Genomic DNA, 17,459 nt, shown 5'->3' on the forward strand with positions numbered 1-17,459 from the left:
TAGTAATCTAGCGTATGATGTTCATTTTTTTCCCTATTAAGTTTATGTCCCTTTAGTTACCAGCTGCCGCAGATTTTAAATTCTCAAGAAAAGTAGAGTTATTAAATCAGCCATGCACAGAAGAAAAGGGAAGAAATACTACAGGGGAATAGCTCATAAAAGGCAGACTGTTTCATAGGTTTATAGCATCCAAATGAAAATGTGGTGTTAACAAGGTTTGACATGAGCCTTGTTTACCCGCAAAGCATGCCAAAATCCCTCTTGCTGAAAACTGAACTTTGAGCAGGTGGGGGATTTGGGTGGAGGGAACTGGTTCCAAGTCCTAGGCAGCTGATTTCCATAGCCACGAGCATTTGATGGGTCAGTAGGGGCTTCACGTATTATCGCTCTACTCAGACAACTGAACCTTGTGTTAATGAATTTGCTACTAAATTAAAGGTTAATTTAGGTTCCCTTTTTTTCTTTTTTCTTTTTTTTCCATAAGCCTCTGGTTCCTCGAGGCTGTGATCATAAATAATGTGTCAAGAATAAGCAATTCATCGATGAGAGTGGTGATAAGACTGTAAACATAACTCTATAGCAATATCCATCGTATTACCAGGTCTAAGCATCATTGTCAAACGCAATTTCTTTCCAGATGGAGACGGAGACTAGATTGCATAATAGAGGTGTTACCGTTTCTTCGGCTTTGTTGATTGTTCCTGGTATCGTTTTATCCAACAATGATCTTCATTCACAGCCTTTTTCCATCTATTTTTGAAAATCTCCAACTCTTTGTAGGACCACTTTTTAACCTGCACATAAAAAGAAGTTGAGAAAATTAATAAATCCATCAACACCAAGTACTTCAAACACTGGAAGATAAGAATGCTGGCAAATTCAAATGAAATGTGCTCATCAGCAACGTAGGTATGATGTTTGGTGTATACTTTGATCGAATTTCCCCTGCATTTAAACAAAAGTTCTAGACTTTTGGGCTCCCACAACAGTGCTGTAGGCAAACAGGAGTTTCTTTGCATAAGCATAACTTAAAGACTTACCGCCTCTCTCTCAGTGAGCTGATGGGGTGATGGTGATGCCTGCCAGTTAAAGAACATCAAGTTAATACATGGGACGGGCAAAATATGCAACGTGAAGTACATTAGGTTTTGATCTTAATGCATACTAATTGTTTTGAACCATGCAAGTCTGTAGTTGTAGCATTCTGCTCAGTACTTTCAGCTTCTTCCTGCATTGAAATATATCATTTTCAATTAGCTACTCATTTTGAGAGAGACTTCAGTGTGTGAGCCATCGTGTCATATGGATTTCTTGTAATGTTACCAAAGATTCAATATGGCAACACTTTCTTTGCATCAGAAGAAACGATCGTAGAAGCAACTGCTTCCTTGTAGTGCAACATAAGAAAGTTGGCCATTTAGGATAAACTTGCCTCAGCGGTCAGTATCTCCAACTTAACCAGTGTTCATGGCTTATGCTTTGCCCTGGGCCTTGACTACGCAGGAAACGTCATAGAACGGCTAGGTTAGGTGTTAGGCAGAGATCTTGGGGAACAGTTCAGTCGGATAAAAGATGCTTGAACCGGGTTCTTTACTGCATAGAACGGCTAGGTTAGGTGTTAGGCAGAGATCTTGGCGAACAGTTCAGTCGGATAAAAGTTGCTTGAACCAGGTTCTTCACGGCATATAACTACTCCCTCCATACATTTCCTTTAATTTTCTCTGACCATAATTTTGTTATTTTTTTCTCTAATTCATTTGGAACAGACCGCAAAACAGGAAAATCTCACATTGATCTAAGTCAATCTCCTTTTGCAGACCCTGGAGATTTATCTTGCACCACAAATCTCAAATAGATTGCGACTATTTTTGAACAGTTAAAAAGAGAAATTGTGGCTATTTTTGTCCAAACACCAAGAGCCAGTATTGAGAAACTATATAGAAAATTGTGAATTATTCAAGTTCTTCTGCCTGAGTGATCAAATTGATGGGAATATTTATTCTGCGGTGTAAAAAAATTTCTAACCTTTTTTGTTGCTGAACCTCCAAGTGTAGGAAGCCCATAGTGAACAACATATTCAGAATCAACAATCCCAATCTTTTTGGTGCTGTCACCCTGTCAAAGAATTATTTATACATAAGAAAAGAGAAGATATCATTGGGAGAGGAAAAAAAGCATCATTCTTGGAGAATCAATTACCTGTGCACAGTAACCAAGCTGAAAGTCCAAGCCCCATCCTTGAACCAGGTCAGTCTGAAAGGATAAGGAAATGAAATGAGAAAACAGCTTAAAGGAGAAAATATGTGAAGTCCAAGAGCCATGATTAAGCTATTCATGGCGTATCACATATGAACCTAATCCATTGTACAAATGCCTCCTATCCAATGACTGGCATTCAGACTCCACCAATTCAATTTAACCTGGCTACGAAAACTGGATTTTCTATCCAACTATTGCAACATCTTAGATAACAAATATATACATATTTACAGCAACCACAAATTCAACTTAAGTCGACAATTCATAACACTACTTTGGAGTCCTTACATCAGTAATGATTTAGTCTAGAACTAATTCTAGTGATTCCCCCTTCACTTATTCTTGTCATAATCATGCCGTGAGTAAAGAGACGTCACCTGAATCATATGCCAGGCACAGCGCCATGACGCTCTTGAGAAAACAGGAGCCATCATTTCTACAAATCTGCAATTGCATATTCTCTATCCTTTCAACACGCATTTAAATAATTCAAAATATACTGTTAGCACAAATAACTGAAAACTTCAAGCTTTGCACACAATGAAAACTGCCAAACTAAGTAGTTTTATGAAAATTTTCTACCCTGTGCAAGGATGACTTGTGCTGTTTTCATCACACCTCTTTCCACCAATAACATAGTGAATCCTCCTGTCAATAAAATGAAATTGCGACAATGGAATGTATGTATAATTAGTAAACGCTGAGGAATATATTCCAATCATATCCAGAATTCCAGAGTATAATGGCTGCAATGAGCGTTACTTATAAAGAAGACAAAAAAGATAACAGTAGGTTTAGGATATGCCACTATATTCCATAGAGCATTGCACATAATAAACAAATAACAACATTTAATATACTACTGAGTATACAATTCCATTGCTGAAACAGAATTTTCTGGAAAAAAAAAATTGGAGAACCTGTGTACTCTCGATCCATTGAGTCTGGCCGTAAGGTGATAGTGAACCTCTGAATTTTTAGGATCAAGTGCTGGCTGTGAGATCTCAAGCCCTTCTTCTTTTATTATTGATAGATATCTGCATTAGAGTGATTAAAATATAGATTAATTTTCAGAAAGTTCACCCAAAATAACACCATCTTTTCTTAAGGACAGTAAGGACTAATGAACCATTAGAGGCTGTGCATACTGCATAATAAGATGCTTGAGAAGTTTTGGTTACAAAGCAATTTTCCTCCAGTTCACAGTTTTTTTAGGAATAATTTCTCCCTTTTGCTGCGTTGAGCCTTTCAGCTATGCTGGGGTTGATGTGGGACCCAAGTCCAAATCTAAGTATCTGGTAGTAAATGTGATATAGCCTTCATGCTAGGCTTATTGCAGTAATCAATTAAATTATTTGCCTGGTGTTCGGCCCAAGACAGTAAAGAGTGACTGGGGGTTGGGACTAGACAGTTTCAGGATATAACAGGCCGCAAGAGAGAGAGAAAATTATGGTACAAGGTCTCCAAAGCCAGCGCAAAGCTTTGCCTCCTTATCCACTATTTCTTCATTCTCCCTACTCTCTTCAGAGTTCAAATTTGAGAGTATGCATAGCTCAACTGCATTTTAATGAAGCACGGGGTCTTCATCAACCATAAATCATAATACTTCTGTTTTGTCAGAATAAAGATTTGGTTACTCACAGGTGTATCTATGCGAGTACTCAGACGAAATTTAGGGTGCAAACAACCAATATGATTCCAAATGCTCGCAAGGGTGAACTAAAGTAAAATGTCAAAATATACAAACCTTCCAGCATGAAAATTGTCAACTCCAAGGTCTTCATCCCACAGGAAGATATAGGCATATTCTGATACAATATCCGGATGCAAGAAACGCTTTGCAAACCACCTAAGTCATGTAAATACATAGTAAGGTTCCAAACTACAGATTGGAGTAAACATATGAAAACTGTGTAATATATATTTCAAAAATACAGCAGCAGAATATTACCACTTTGTTTGACTAAGGGCAGATACATGTATAGCCAGATTACTCCATTCCAGTTCTTTCCAATCATCCACATTTCCATCATAATGGAAAAGCATCACAGAAAAATCACTTAACAAAAACTATGACAAAGAAGTGTCAAAATAGATTAAACTGTAGCAAATAATGCAATTATCAATTATGGTACAATATCTGGCTCTTCACCTTCTTGACAATTTTGTTAACACTTTCTTTTTGCTTTAATCCAACCGACATGGCCAATAAGTTCCTTGAAGATTTGGGGTTCTGTCAAAGATAATGCAGAGAACAAATTGAATAAGCAAGGACTTAATTGTAAATGCGTATGGCATGACTGCATTACATAGATCCAACATATCAACAACCCAGTAATATGACAAGGACTGACATGAAAATGCATATTACCATGACCATGCCTCATATATCCAACATATAGTAAACCCAGTAATATGGCAAGGATATACATACAGCAAAGGCATAAGTATCTTTATGGGATGCAGGAGATTGCAATATGATCGTTTCTTTTTCTCCATTAGCAAGGTATTGAGATTTCTTTCTTTTTCCCTCTAAGAATCAATGAAGTAGAAAATATTACTGCATAACTAATAGACTATCTGTTATCAAGTATGTTTTTTCCTCTCAGTCATGGCTAATATTATAGGAATCATATCCTCGAAAAAAATTGCACGATATAATGCACTGACAGGATTGGTCCCTCCCAATACAGCTATTTGTAGAAGTAATTTATTGATTTATTCTGCAATAATTTACTTTGGAGTGCAGGATGTGTTGGCTTGAATAATAGTAATATCTCATAAAAATGATCACATTTTCTTTATCCACTAATAGCAGGACTTGAACGAGGTCCACTTTGTGCCCGATTAATGATGGACTAACAAACGGGAAAATTCTACCAGCAAAAAGGGATCACAGACCTTAGTAGCAATAGACAGACCTCTAGAGTGAATAAAGCCGTTTCAGATTTACGATTAATTTAACACAATCAAACAATTCACACCGTCACAAGCCAAGCATGTACAAATATATCCACCTTCTTATTACTGGGACCCCATAATGGTCGCATCTCCAAGTCAGATGTCATGGAAACGATACCTTTTGGAAGTGTCTCACTTCCCGAACGCCTGCATTGAACCTAGATACATACCACAGTTAAATCAAAGAGTTTTTGACATTTTAGTACCAATTATTGCATTACCAAACACGAAAGAAATTGGCATTGGCATTTATACAATAGTAACAATACACAAGTGGAAATACCTCACAGTCTGCAGCTCTTATATTCTGCACAGTATCAACTGATGCCCAACCTGGAAATTTCTGTGCACAAAGGCCTTGCTATCAATTGATTATCCCACTTTATCCAATCAAATGTGAGAATTCAATGATAGCTTATTTTGCAAAATTCGATGCTACTCATCTAGACAGTCCAGATTCATTGCCTTTGAAAGTAACTTTTAGCTTTATCAGATTGTTTGCGTCTCAAATGAGTGTATTCTTAGGTGTTAGAAGGAACCATGCTGTTTAAAAAAGGAGATCTTATGAAATAAACTTAATGAGTAAACCATGTTTAATCTATAAAACATAATAGTTCAGAAGATAATATTGAGCACTTTTCAATAATAATCAGCAAAGATAAAATCTATAATCTGTACCTGTTTACAGTCTGTTAGTACGAATGTGCTACCAACAAAGAAAACTACAGAGAGCAAAAGCAACTTGGGGAGGATGTGTTGAGCACATGATCTCCTTTTCATAGATTCCACCTTCAGAGATGTATGAGATAAAAGGAATAAGATTATGTGAACAATAAAAGCAAGCAACCAAAAACTCATTCTAGACAATTGATTGAAAAAGCCACGGAGATACATTGTTGAGATCAATATAGCCTTTATTTAAGGATGGATTTCACAGCGTAATACTTAAATTGTTATAACAATGCTATCAAATATAACGAAAAACTAGCACGGAATACAATATATACACATCTATTGCGATCGGAGCCATTTCAGATATTCAAGTCAGGTGTCATCCTCTTTGCAAAGCGAAACACATCGACCAGAGTTAGAAACTAAATGATCAAAAAAAAGCTGTGTGGATCTTGAGTTTCTATTCTTATGATCGGATCTTCACAAAAACCAAACCAGCTAACAACACACTGCAGTCCATAGTTCAATTGAAACTCACAGGTTCATGAATTGAAATTCTCAAGCTCAAAAACATGACTCTACTGATTGTTGATCAACACAATTTCAGAGAGGGAAAGAGTGAGAAACTTACAGACGTTGACATCTTCGACTTCGATTTCCATGCCGAAGCAGATACAGAGTGCTATAAAAAACAAGCAAGTGCAGAGAGGAAGGAAACGCCTTCTTTAAGTTACTTCAAACCGCAAAAGAAAAACCACGAGACGAGAAGGTCAATTGTTTCGCCAATTTTATAACGCTTGGGCTTGTTTTGCGTGAGTGCCTGCTACAACTTTTTTTAATATATCGAGCTTCGCGGCTTTCGCCTCCTCGCTTTCATTGTGGAAGGATTTGGATTTGGAACCTTGAACATGCAGAGCCCTGAAATTCCGTTCGAATTTCTTTCAAAAGTTGACCCCACACTATTGGGGATTAGGGCCGGGTCAACTTAATTTCGGTTCTCTCCTTATTGGGCTGGGCCTTAAGATGAATTAATCGGCTATCAAATTGAACATAGTTGACCCAATACTATTGAGGATTGGGGTTCGGGTTATCGCTCTTTCTTGGGTTGGGCCTCAACTTTTGGGTTGAGCCTTAAATTGCTTATACCGAAGAATTTTTAGAAATAGAGAAACTAGATAATTCTTGTTCTCTTGGGCGTTTTGATATATGTACGTTTTGATATATGTAATCTCCTGTTGCCAAATTAAGTTTAATACCCCTAATTTTCCTCTCCTTATTGGATTGGAAAATGAAAATTGGCGTTTGGGTCACTTATATGGTTTTTAAGTAAAATCTAATCATTCTCGACCAAGAGAGCATTTTTAAGGACCAAACTATATGAGACTTGAAGCGTAAAACGGGTAATACATTTACGAGTTATTTGAGTTGTATTTTTGTAACATGACATCGGAGTGAAAACTAAATCTAAAATATCTCTATCTATGTCTACTTGTTGGGCCTCACATAACAGAGCCCACAAGTGCGAGGAAGTATTACGATTTATATTCTACATCGGTTACTTGTAAACCACCGATATGATTTATAAGTAAAATATCCAATAGAGAGTATTTTAAGAGCAAAAGCGTGCGATTGAAGCACCCCAAAATTAAGGCATTTTCCTAGCGCTTATGCAATGATTTTATTACAGCCTTATCTAATATTCGGATGCGAAATCTTGACATTCAAACTAGATGCCTCTTGTGTGGTAATACACTTGAATCTATGCACCATCTGTTATTTGAATGCATGTGGGTGCGGCGGGCTCTTACTGAAGCAAGATTATCACATGTTCCTAAACTTATCCAGGGTCAGTCTATTTTGAAGTGGATGGATGTTGTTGTATATCAATTGAATAAAGAGGCTCTTACCCGACTATTGGTCTGTGTCTGGCAAGTTTGGATCATGAGGAATCAAGTTCTTCACCACAATTCCATGGGCAACACGAAGGAAGTGGGCAAGCGAGCAGAGTTGATGATTGCTGATTACAAGTAAGCCCAAATGGCTTACTTAGACAGACCAGTAGTTCCTTGTTCCAGCCCAGTTCGATTGTTACGTGCATAAATCCCACATCGTCCAGATGTGGGAGTGAAGTGCAGAATATAAGGGGGAGGTATGGGCCTCCCCTTGCAACCAAGGTTTTCACAAGGGATTGGGCAGCCCATGCGTGGGTAGGAACGGGCCCCTTGCCTGCGTGAAGGCCTTGACCACAGCCGGCCCATTAGGTGGGTGTCGGTTGGGCTTTGGTTGTAAGGAGATCCTTATCATTTGGTATCGGAGCCACCCAGCTGGGCGGCTGTGGGTTATGCATTGTGCTCCTCTGTCCCGGTATGGGCCGGGCGGGGCTGCTTCACGGAAGGGGCGACCTGTCTTAGGGACAGCGTGGGCCAACGTGGGCGTTGGCCTTATAAGAGCGGGGGTATGTTACGTGCATAAATCCCACATCGTCCAGATGTGGGAGTGAAGTGCAGAATATAAGGGGGAGGTATGGGCCTCCCCTTGCAACCAAGGTTTTCACAAGGGATTGGGCAGCCCATGCGTGGGTAGGAACGGGCCCCTTGCCTGCGTGAAGGCCTTGGCCACAGCCGGCCCATTAGGTGGGTGTCGGTTGGGCTTTGGTTGTAAGGAGATCCTTATCATCGATGGTGTCTCCCTCCGTCTTCAACTATAAAGATCAAGTAGCTGATGTTTTAGCCAAACAGGCTTTGCTATGTTATGGGTCTAGACTATCGTCCGGAGAATGTCCAAAATTCATTGCTCATGTAATTGTTGCGGATTGTGCTTCCATTTCTTCTTCTTCTTTTTTCTTTTTATTTATAAGAGGCACAAACAGAAGTCAGGTTAGAAAGGAAAAAGACCAAAACAATGGTCAGAAGGCTCATGTTTGGTATCCAACCATAAATGCACAATAGGAAAAAAATGATTGGGAATGTTGTCGGAAAGGTTCCTAATCGCGGCCCATCTGACGAGATCATCTGCCCAAACGTTTTAACGCCTGCTAACCTTTGAGAGACTCCATTATTCTAAAAAATAAGAGCAAAAACGTGCGGGTCTTAGACACTTGTAATACATTTTCAAGTTGTTTGATTTAATTTCTTTAATATTTTCATGAGTATTCAATTTATTACAAAGAGTCACCATCACCCAATTTTCACATAAGTCTAGCCTTCCAGCTTATGAATTGCTCTCACTATTAGAGCATCTCCAACCGGTTCCTCAAAATAAAGGAAAAGCTATTTTGAGGGACCACTTTATGAAATGACTATTTTCAGTCGGTCTTCCCAAACTTGGAGAGACACTGGCATCCCCCAAAATAATAAAATAATGATTTTATTGTTTTCTCTCTCCTCGTTTCTCTCCACCCTCAACACGCAAACCGTGGCTTCCTCTCCCCGAGCTCAATCCCACAGGCGACACCACTGCATAAATCGAAAGCATTGCCAAGTCAATTATAAGTGTCGTCCGCCTCTGATTCCTCTTACTCTCTCCTGTTTAGGGCTCGACATCTAATCGGGCCAGCCAGAAAATATGAGGTCCAGGCCCGATTTTGAGAATCAGGATTGAGACAGGGCTTGACTCTCAAAATGAAGCTTAGGCTTACATATGTATTTTTTTTTGAGAGAAATGTATTATATATATGCATATGTGTAATATATATGTATTATGTATATATATATATATATATATACACATACATTGCAATAATATATATATATATATATAGAGTCCAAGCCCGGTCTAATTTCAGTTCAGGCAGGGCTTTGGTCGGCGGGTTTGGGTTGGGCTCAGGCCTAGACCCACGGGTCAAATGATTACTCCTATTCTTGTTGCTTCTCTCTATCGAGGGAACTCAGATCTACACGGTTCCTTTTCTTCTAAGTTGTTTCAATCGTTGAGGCTGATCTCTGGTTCAATACAAGCACCATGATAACCATCAGAGCATTTAATCTTGGCAAGGGAGGCGGAGCCAGAGTCACGATGCGCTTTCGATCCAACCAGAAACAAAACAGAACCATGGCCATTTGTGGCGGAGAGAACAAGGAGTTGTGCATTTGTGGCCATTAATCATTATCTTTATTTATCTGTGTGTTATATTTTTATTTATTTATCTTGTATTTCATTATTTAACTTTATTTATTTATTAAAACAATTAAAAATAGAAAGACATTAAAATAATTTTTTAAAAACTAATATTAAACAAGCATTCATTTAAGATACATATATTATTATATTAAAAATTAATGTTAAATGGATAAATTATTAATATTAAAGCAATATTATTTATATTTTAATAATAAAGGTAGTTAAAATAGAAAATATTAAAATATTAGATATGATGTTAACATTATCTGTATCCCATTTTTTATTAAGTACATTCCATTAACCCTTTAAAAACACACTAGAGTGAGGTATACTTAGTAAAAAATGAGATGTAAATAATGTTCATCGTTAAAATAAGATATGTGATTGGAGGTGTGTTTAGAATAGAGATCACTTAAAATAGATTTTTGATTAAAATGAGAGACATGATATTTTTAAAATGAAGTTTTGGGTGGGAGATGCTCTTACAATCTAATCACTGTACTCAATTCCATCAACAGGCCTAGGCTCCTCGAACGCGTAAGATGTTGTCGTACCGGTACCAAGTCATACATCATCTTGAATAGTCTTCGAGGTCCTCGAAGAGTCTTGAATTTGTGGTACGGTCCCGCAGCTGGCCCACGATTAACATATATATCCAACGACCTATGCTAGTAATACCCCATGGGTCTACTGACATATCCACCTCGCACTTGAGTGGTGGTCACGCGATGTAAAATCACGTCAAGCGAAACTAACGGGAACGTCTCCCGGGTACATTGTACAATTAAAGAGAAACCAAAACGCACCGTACATTTTCTATGCAGAAAGAGGGAGACCTTTACTTGTTTGTGTTGGGATGAGATGTCCATTGATTGGCTAAGGGCCAACTACATTGGTGGAGGTGAATTATGGGCCGTTGAAAGAAACAATTGCGCAAAATTGTCGTGAAAGAGGTGGATATGATATGAAAATTGTACCTGCACAACTCAAAACCCCCATTCGATAAGTCATGATCATGGTGGCGTTCCCTTTTCCTATTCTTATCTTGTCATGGTCTCTTTAGTGCGGTACTGAGTCACTGAGTGGTAGCTATACTTAAAACCACTCCTTGCTCGCGCTCCCATGGAAGGTCTATAAGAACTTTCTCCAGCTTTTCTGTCACTGGTAGCTGTTTCTTCTTCGTTCTTGTTTTCTTTTCCTGCTTGATTTTTCGCGTTCTTTTGTTGTTTGAGTTGATTTTGTTTGACTTGACTTGTTAAGCTTAGATCTAGTTATGGTTTTGGAAGTTCTTCTTCGTGTATGCCCAGATCCTTCTCATAGTTACTTGACTTGAATTTTTCCTTTATACTTGGCTTTAGGATTACGCAGTTTTTGTGTTTGGTATATTAATCAGGTTTCTGGTGAAACGTGCCTCCTAGAAATTCTGTGTGTACTGCTTGGTTGCTTTAGATAAACCTGAGGAAAATGAGTATACGGAAGTGAAATGTCTCATTTTCTTTTCTTTTTTTCGCCCTAAATCTGTTCTCCGTTTAAGGGAGGGAAATGTTTTAATCAGGTGAGTTGGGTACAGGAATTTGTTCTCATAAATCTAGAATCAATTAAGGACTATTTGGATGAATTACATGGCAAAATTTTGATTCAAATTATGAGAAGTTTCTTTTTCAACTTGTTTCTGCAATTGACTCCTGCGTTAGGGTTTGCTGGATTGTTTCTTTCTCCTGATTGAGAGATCCGTTTGCAAATCGTCATTCTCTTGTAACCCTTATTATTATTATTATTATTATTATTATTAATTATCTATTTTATGATGGATTCGTATCTTTTGTGTTGATTTTGATTCACAAAAATAGTCTTTAATATTTGCTGATGTTGATCCACATGTGATATTGCGTAATTATGTTTTGAACTGTGATGACTTGAGCAATTGGTTTTGTTGATTTTATCTTGCTTGTTACAAATAGCTATTTAATTGATATATATTAATGACGTGCGATCACAAACTCATTTCAGTAATTGAGGTTGTCAAAAATATTGTACCAGATTTGTTAAAAAAATGTGCCATGTATTCATGCTGCTTTGATTTTGACTGAGTTTTCGGTTCTCACACACTCAAATCAGTGTAATTTTTTTTGGGGATAGAAACAATAACATACCTATAGATGAATGACAACTCTTATGTATGCGATACAATTTTAGATGCCTGGCTAGACATTATGATACTGCGTCATTGTCATGGTTATTAAGATGGAAACCTCAGGTTATTTTAACTTATAAAAAAATGATAAGACAAACCCCCTCTCAGAAAAATTAAGAGTATAACACCATAACTTATAAAAGAAAAAGTGTCTCACTATTTCAGTGGGTTTTTTGTTACTATGTTAGTGGTTAAGCTATTGATTATTTAATTTCCTGTATAATCTCTCTTGTATGCTATCACTTATTTTATCCTGGTCTTTGCAGATTTATTTCTATCATTGTTATCATTGGTTGACAACGAGAGAGAGCACGCTTGTCAGCATTCATGGGGAGGACATGGTTGTATACAAGCGTGCTCTCTCTCGTTGTCATACGATGTGCTCAAGGCAAGGTTTTTCTCTTCTACTGTGTTTATGTTTCCCAGAAGGTGGTTCTGACCCCATACAGCAGCTGGACTTTGGAGTGTGCTGAGAACAATGTCATTTAAAAGTGTGCCTATATCTTGATCCACTGTAAAGTATTCACATTCATTCCCTTTCTTTTGGTGGGTGTGATTTTGTACTAGAAGTTTTTGAGTCATCATTTCGTTCTAGGACTACTGCAGATGGATATTCTATTATCACAGAATGTCATTGAACTTTTTTTCTCAAACATTCTCTTTGCCGAGATGATAATTAGTTGCTCAATATGTTTTTGACCATTACCCTTTCGATGATGCATTATGACTTATGAGTGCGTAGAAATGGCACCAGAATTAAAGTAGTAGACTAGTAGGCAGTAGCTTTGGCTTATTGTTAATGATATGCTAACCTCCCATGCATGATATATTGGGAATGAATTTTCTTGAAGGTTTCTTTGTTGTTCATCTTAGCATGGTATTACCTTTTTTTAAAAAAAATTATCAGGAAACTTATAGCAAAAGGCACCAATGTGGTGTACCTGGTAATTACAAGCCTGGACTTGAGGGTGAATCTAATGCTTAAAGAATCAAAATTATGAATGGAACAAGGATTTGGATTTTTTTGTCAATGTCATGATATCCTTGCCAAAGAAGATTCTAAACCCTCAAAGCCTAACTTGTCATTTTTTCTTGCCAAATCTCCCACCAAGTGTGTGATGACATAATTGCTGTTAAAATTTCTTCTCTCCTTGTTGTTGTGAAGAAAACTCCAACGTTAAACTTCTTTAGAAAGTTTTTATAGCATTGAAGAAATATGACTTCCAAAGAATTACCAAAAATAAAGTTCTCCTTTCATTCTTTCCAAATAATTCTCTCTCTAAGTTTTTTCCTGTATGAGGTAGGTTCACCCATAATGCAATGTGCAGTGAGATAATATGCACATTCCCCAATTTCCCTACTCTATTTCCATGTATCTTTCCAAAACTTGCACTTCTCACAATTTCCATCCTCTAAGGATGTGAAAGAAAAACCAATGTTTCCATTGTTTCGTTTCTACATACAAACCCCAAAACCAAGGATTGCCCTCCTTAAAATGCTGGTGTAACCATTATGATCAAAACAAGCGCAAAGATAACGTTTATCCAAGGCGATCTAATTAATACTTTGTCAAAATGAGGTTTGAGACGAAGTGTAACCTCCCAATTCTTGGGAAGAATATCCTTTTCCATATGAAGAAGATATTATTTCATCTCTCTATTGTTGTTTCCCCAAAGAAAGTTCTTTCAAATTGTCTCTAACCTCAAAGCCTTTGAACAAGTGCTTTGAAAAATTGTTAGTTCCCTCTTTGGAGATTAGCTTCTCTTTCACCTAGTTGGCTTTTTTTCAAACTTTTCTAAAAGGAAATTCCTATGGAATTTATATATTATATACAGCACCTGATGAGATTATGAGAGTCTATAAAATGTTGGATGGGAATAGTGAAGATCTGGCAACCTATACATCTTATGTACCAAAGTAATGAGTCTAAGTGCTTGATGTAGCTTTATGAACCTAAGAAGTTTTCCCATGGTAAAATGTTTATATCGATTTATCAGCACAAAGCCACACACCCCCAAGATGTTCGGGTAAATTTGCTTCTACATACCTTACTTCTTGTGTTTGGATTCTTTAATGAAGCGATATGCTAGACTATTTGAGTTAGCAAAAGTTGAATATGCCTTCATAAATGGAACTCTTGAAGTGGCCAAGGGGTCGACTCATTCATACGTTTCATACTAGGGTCATTGATTGCCAATAAAGGGTTCAATATATTTCTTTTGAGGAGCTCGTGGTCTAGTGGTAGCTTGCCTTTTCATCACTTGCATGAGGTGCAACCTTTGATTCCTTCCCATACTATGGCAAGCTACAGTGAGTGCGCATGTGTGCTGGCCCACGGACTTGTGTTTGTGTTGGTGGGGTTTCAGTCCTGTATAAAGAACGAGTTTGCTTGTTACACCAGTTGGTAAAGGATTTTTCTTTTATGAAATTGGTATCTGGAAGTTATGTTTATGATTCCAAGCAGAACTAGGTCATAGTCACTGCATGAAAATCTTGGGATTTGATAAGAATGAGAATTGGATTTTACTTTTTCTGACTGGCAAGACTGATTTTTTTCTTATTTTCTTTGTTTTAAATATATTCAGTTTGTTTGCTTCAATGTTGTGTAATTTTAGATGATTTTTTTTCAAGGAGTTATAAGAAGGAAATTCACTCTACATCTGAATTTGTTGGTTTTTGATGTCTTTTATCCTTGCTATTACAGTTTGTGATTGAGGCTATTCTCATTAGCACGTCCTTTTGGTGGGATCAATGGTATGATTGGCCTTGTACATCCAGTAATATTATTAGCATTCAGAATGGGGAATGGGGTCTGGTGCTCTCATGTTTTTCTTTCGTTGGCTAATCTGCTATGTTCTGTTCTCTCACTTTTTTTTTTCCTTCTCTTTTGCTGCTCATTTTCTTCCATACTTTATTCCTAGAAACCCTAGTTTGGGCCACATAACTAGATTTTGTCTTTGCGTATTATTGTTCCAAATATTTCATTATAACAAAAAAATTGATCATGTTATTTTGGGGCCTTCACACTTGGATAAACTTTTGTGCTTTTTTTTTTTTTTTCCCGTCACGTGTTTCCTTGAATCAAAATAACACACTTTGTTCCGCTTTGATTCTCTTCGTGCTGCTTTTTTTTTTTTTTTTTTCATTTTGAAAGTTGTTTGTTGTATGCCATTATTCTTACCTATTTGTGTGCTACATTGAAGGATAATATGGACATATTTGATAATATGCATTTTAAATAATCTTAGAAAGATTAAACTATATTTGGCCAGGATTTATTTGGAAAAATACAATGGAGGCATCTTCTCGTTTAACAACTTCTTTTTTTTCCCATTTTCCGGCTAAGCGCTTGGTATTTTTTGTAATATTCAAGTCTCCGCTCCCCCCAAAAGCTTTCCTACAAAAGAGAGAATGTTTTTGTTGTGACAACCATCTCAAAAGGTTACAAATTTTAATGAGGAAGTTTCCTTTGGACAAAAATGTACAAGATCTAGGATTTGGGGCATAATTTATACTTGGGTATCTATATATGATAGGTCTTGCATAATTTTATTTTTGTTGTAGAAGAAAGAGAGACAGGCAATTGTGGCGTAGTTAGCATTTCCATTCAGGTGAGTACTGTTTCTTTATTTTTTATAAGGAGTTATTTTTGGTACTGTTCATATTATACCATGTGGCCAACAAGTTTAAGGCCTGCTTAGGGTGGGGATTTAATATTTAGATTTCTATAAAACACTTGCACATCTTTTAGTCAAATGGAATTTGTGAAAGCAAATTATTAAGAATTAATCTTCCTCGTTTTGTTTTGAGGTACTTTAGCCTAGGGTTTCTATCGTTTTCTTTAGCTTTCCTTTTCAGTAAAATTTTTCATTGAACAATTCTTCTTAATTCGTATTTTTCCTTTGTGGGATCCTTTAATTCCTTGTTTTTCAATCTGATAGGTTTCACTAACTGATTAATGACACATTTTGTATCTCCCACTAACTCTATTGATTGCACCTCAAACCCTAATAAGTAATAACTAATTAAAATTTGTCGTATTACCAGGTGATTTAGACAGTAATTGCTATATCTCATGTGGCTCTTGCCGAGGAAGATTTAGCAAGAGAATAATTTTCTACAATATATACTGAATTAAATACTTGTGCTTAGTTGGCGTGTTCTGAGTCGTCTGACAAATATCATGATGGTCCAAGGAGATATTCTTTGCAGTCTCAGTCTGGATTGATTTTTTGAAGCTGGCTTCTTTGGTATGTTGCTTCAAAACTCAGTGGTGACTTTTTGAATCCATTTGCGTGAGAATTTTCAGAGAATTGATTTGCTAATTAATACTGTGCCTGTTGCTGTTGTTGGATGCACCTCTGGTCTTATCAGACGGTGCCACATTAATTTATTGAAGCACGGGGAATAAATGTCTCTGGTGGCACCTTTTGTTTTTTTACAATGGCAGATACTTTATGTTGTGGGGAGTATTAAATGAACTTGGATTTTCAACTTGGTCTATTCTGCATGTGATTAGGATTTATATGCTCAAAGGTTAGAGTATTAATCGGTGCCGAGAGCCCCTTCAGTAGTGTGCTGACATTGGAATCATGCTATGTATTATGTTCGCATTTGGCGAAAGGTGATGCAACTGAAGAGGCTATATTACATTATTATGCCAGCATTTCAATTTTCTGGCTGAAAGTGCTCCTGACTTGAAGTTTGTAACAAGCTTTGCATTGTTCCTGTTCTTGGCTCAAGTCACGGAAAATACAGTCTGGGTGGTTTTTTTCTTTACCATTAGTATGTGGTCCACTTCACTCCAATTCAGTTGTATGATTGTGTTTCACTTGAGATTGGAATTGTATGCTCAATTAACACCGGACTTGCAAAACTTTAGCTGACCATATGTTGGTCGTTTGTGTCATGCCGCATGACAAGCGGTGGTTTGTGACGAAACCTAGATTGTTTTGAAGTGGTCTGCTTTTCCCGGTTGGTTTGTTCCTCTTTTGGTTTGAGGCAAATTTTGTGATGGACTACGGAGGATAGACAGACAGACAATGACTGTTATCGGTGTAAACACTATTGAGTATTGAATAGGACTAGGTCACAAGTGATGCTCCTCTGCCTTGTTGAAGAAAAACAAAAATTCAAACAAACGTTCTCGATTTTTTTTCTCTCCAATAAGCCTAAACAAGAGTGGTCACATTGTATTTTGGTCTAACTAATCACATCGTTGGGTGGAAATCTGTCGTGTCTGTAGGGGCGTCCC

The 17,459-nt window shown here is 37.2% G+C and overlaps 1 protein-coding gene and 1 long non-coding RNA gene across 9 annotated transcripts; one reads left to right on the forward strand and one right to left on the reverse strand.

The window, feature by feature from the left end:
* Positions 1 to 477: 477 nt before the first annotated feature.
* LOC119999634 lies at positions 478 to 6,791 on the reverse strand. 4 transcript variants are annotated; one of them, XR_005468486.1, is made up of 16 exons: positions 6,524 to 6,787; positions 5,899 to 6,009; positions 5,504 to 5,563; positions 5,277 to 5,378; positions 4,412 to 4,492; positions 4,211 to 4,329; positions 4,007 to 4,108; positions 3,180 to 3,296; positions 2,842 to 2,907; positions 2,637 to 2,703; positions 2,200 to 2,253; positions 2,026 to 2,115; positions 1,166 to 1,228; positions 1,041 to 1,079; positions 599 to 794; positions 478 to 501 (listed from the first exon to the last, which is right to left on the reverse strand). XR_005468486.1 is itself a non-coding variant. In XM_038847319.1 (15 exons), the coding sequence occupies exons 1-15, from the start codon at positions 6,533 to 6,535 to the stop codon at positions 672 to 674; spliced, it is 1,203 nt and encodes a 400-aa protein (XP_038703247.1). In that variant the 5' UTR covers positions 6,536 to 6,791; the 3' UTR covers positions 556 to 671. The 4 variants fall into 4 exon arrangements, 3 of the variants coding, with proteins under 3 accessions (XP_038703247.1, XP_038703246.1, XP_038703248.1); XM_038847319.1 differs by lacking the exon at positions 478 to 501 and having other exon boundaries at positions 556 to 794; positions 1,041 to 1,075; positions 1,165 to 1,228; positions 6,524 to 6,791; XM_038847318.1 differs by lacking the exon at positions 478 to 501 and having other exon boundaries at positions 556 to 794; positions 6,524 to 6,786.
* Positions 6,792 to 10,679: 3,888 nt separating this feature from the next.
* Positions 10,680 to 17,342, forward strand: LOC120000437. 5 transcript variants are annotated; one of them, XR_005468622.1, is made up of 3 exons: positions 10,680 to 11,175; positions 12,472 to 16,455; positions 16,725 to 17,342. It is a non-coding gene; the product is annotated as an uncharacterized LOC120000437 (long non-coding RNA). The 5 variants fall into 5 exon arrangements; XR_005468620.1 differs by having other exon boundaries at positions 12,472 to 15,816; positions 16,253 to 17,342; XR_005468623.1 differs by having other exon boundaries at positions 12,472 to 15,816; positions 16,358 to 17,342.
* Positions 17,343 to 17,459: the final 117 nt, after the last annotated feature.

The sequence above is a fragment of the Tripterygium wilfordii genome, chromosome 6 (genome assembly GCF_013401445.1).
Source record: "Tripterygium wilfordii isolate XIE 37 chromosome 6, ASM1340144v1, whole genome shotgun sequence".
Taxonomy (NCBI): domain Eukaryota; kingdom Viridiplantae; phylum Streptophyta; class Magnoliopsida; order Celastrales; family Celastraceae; genus Tripterygium; species Tripterygium wilfordii.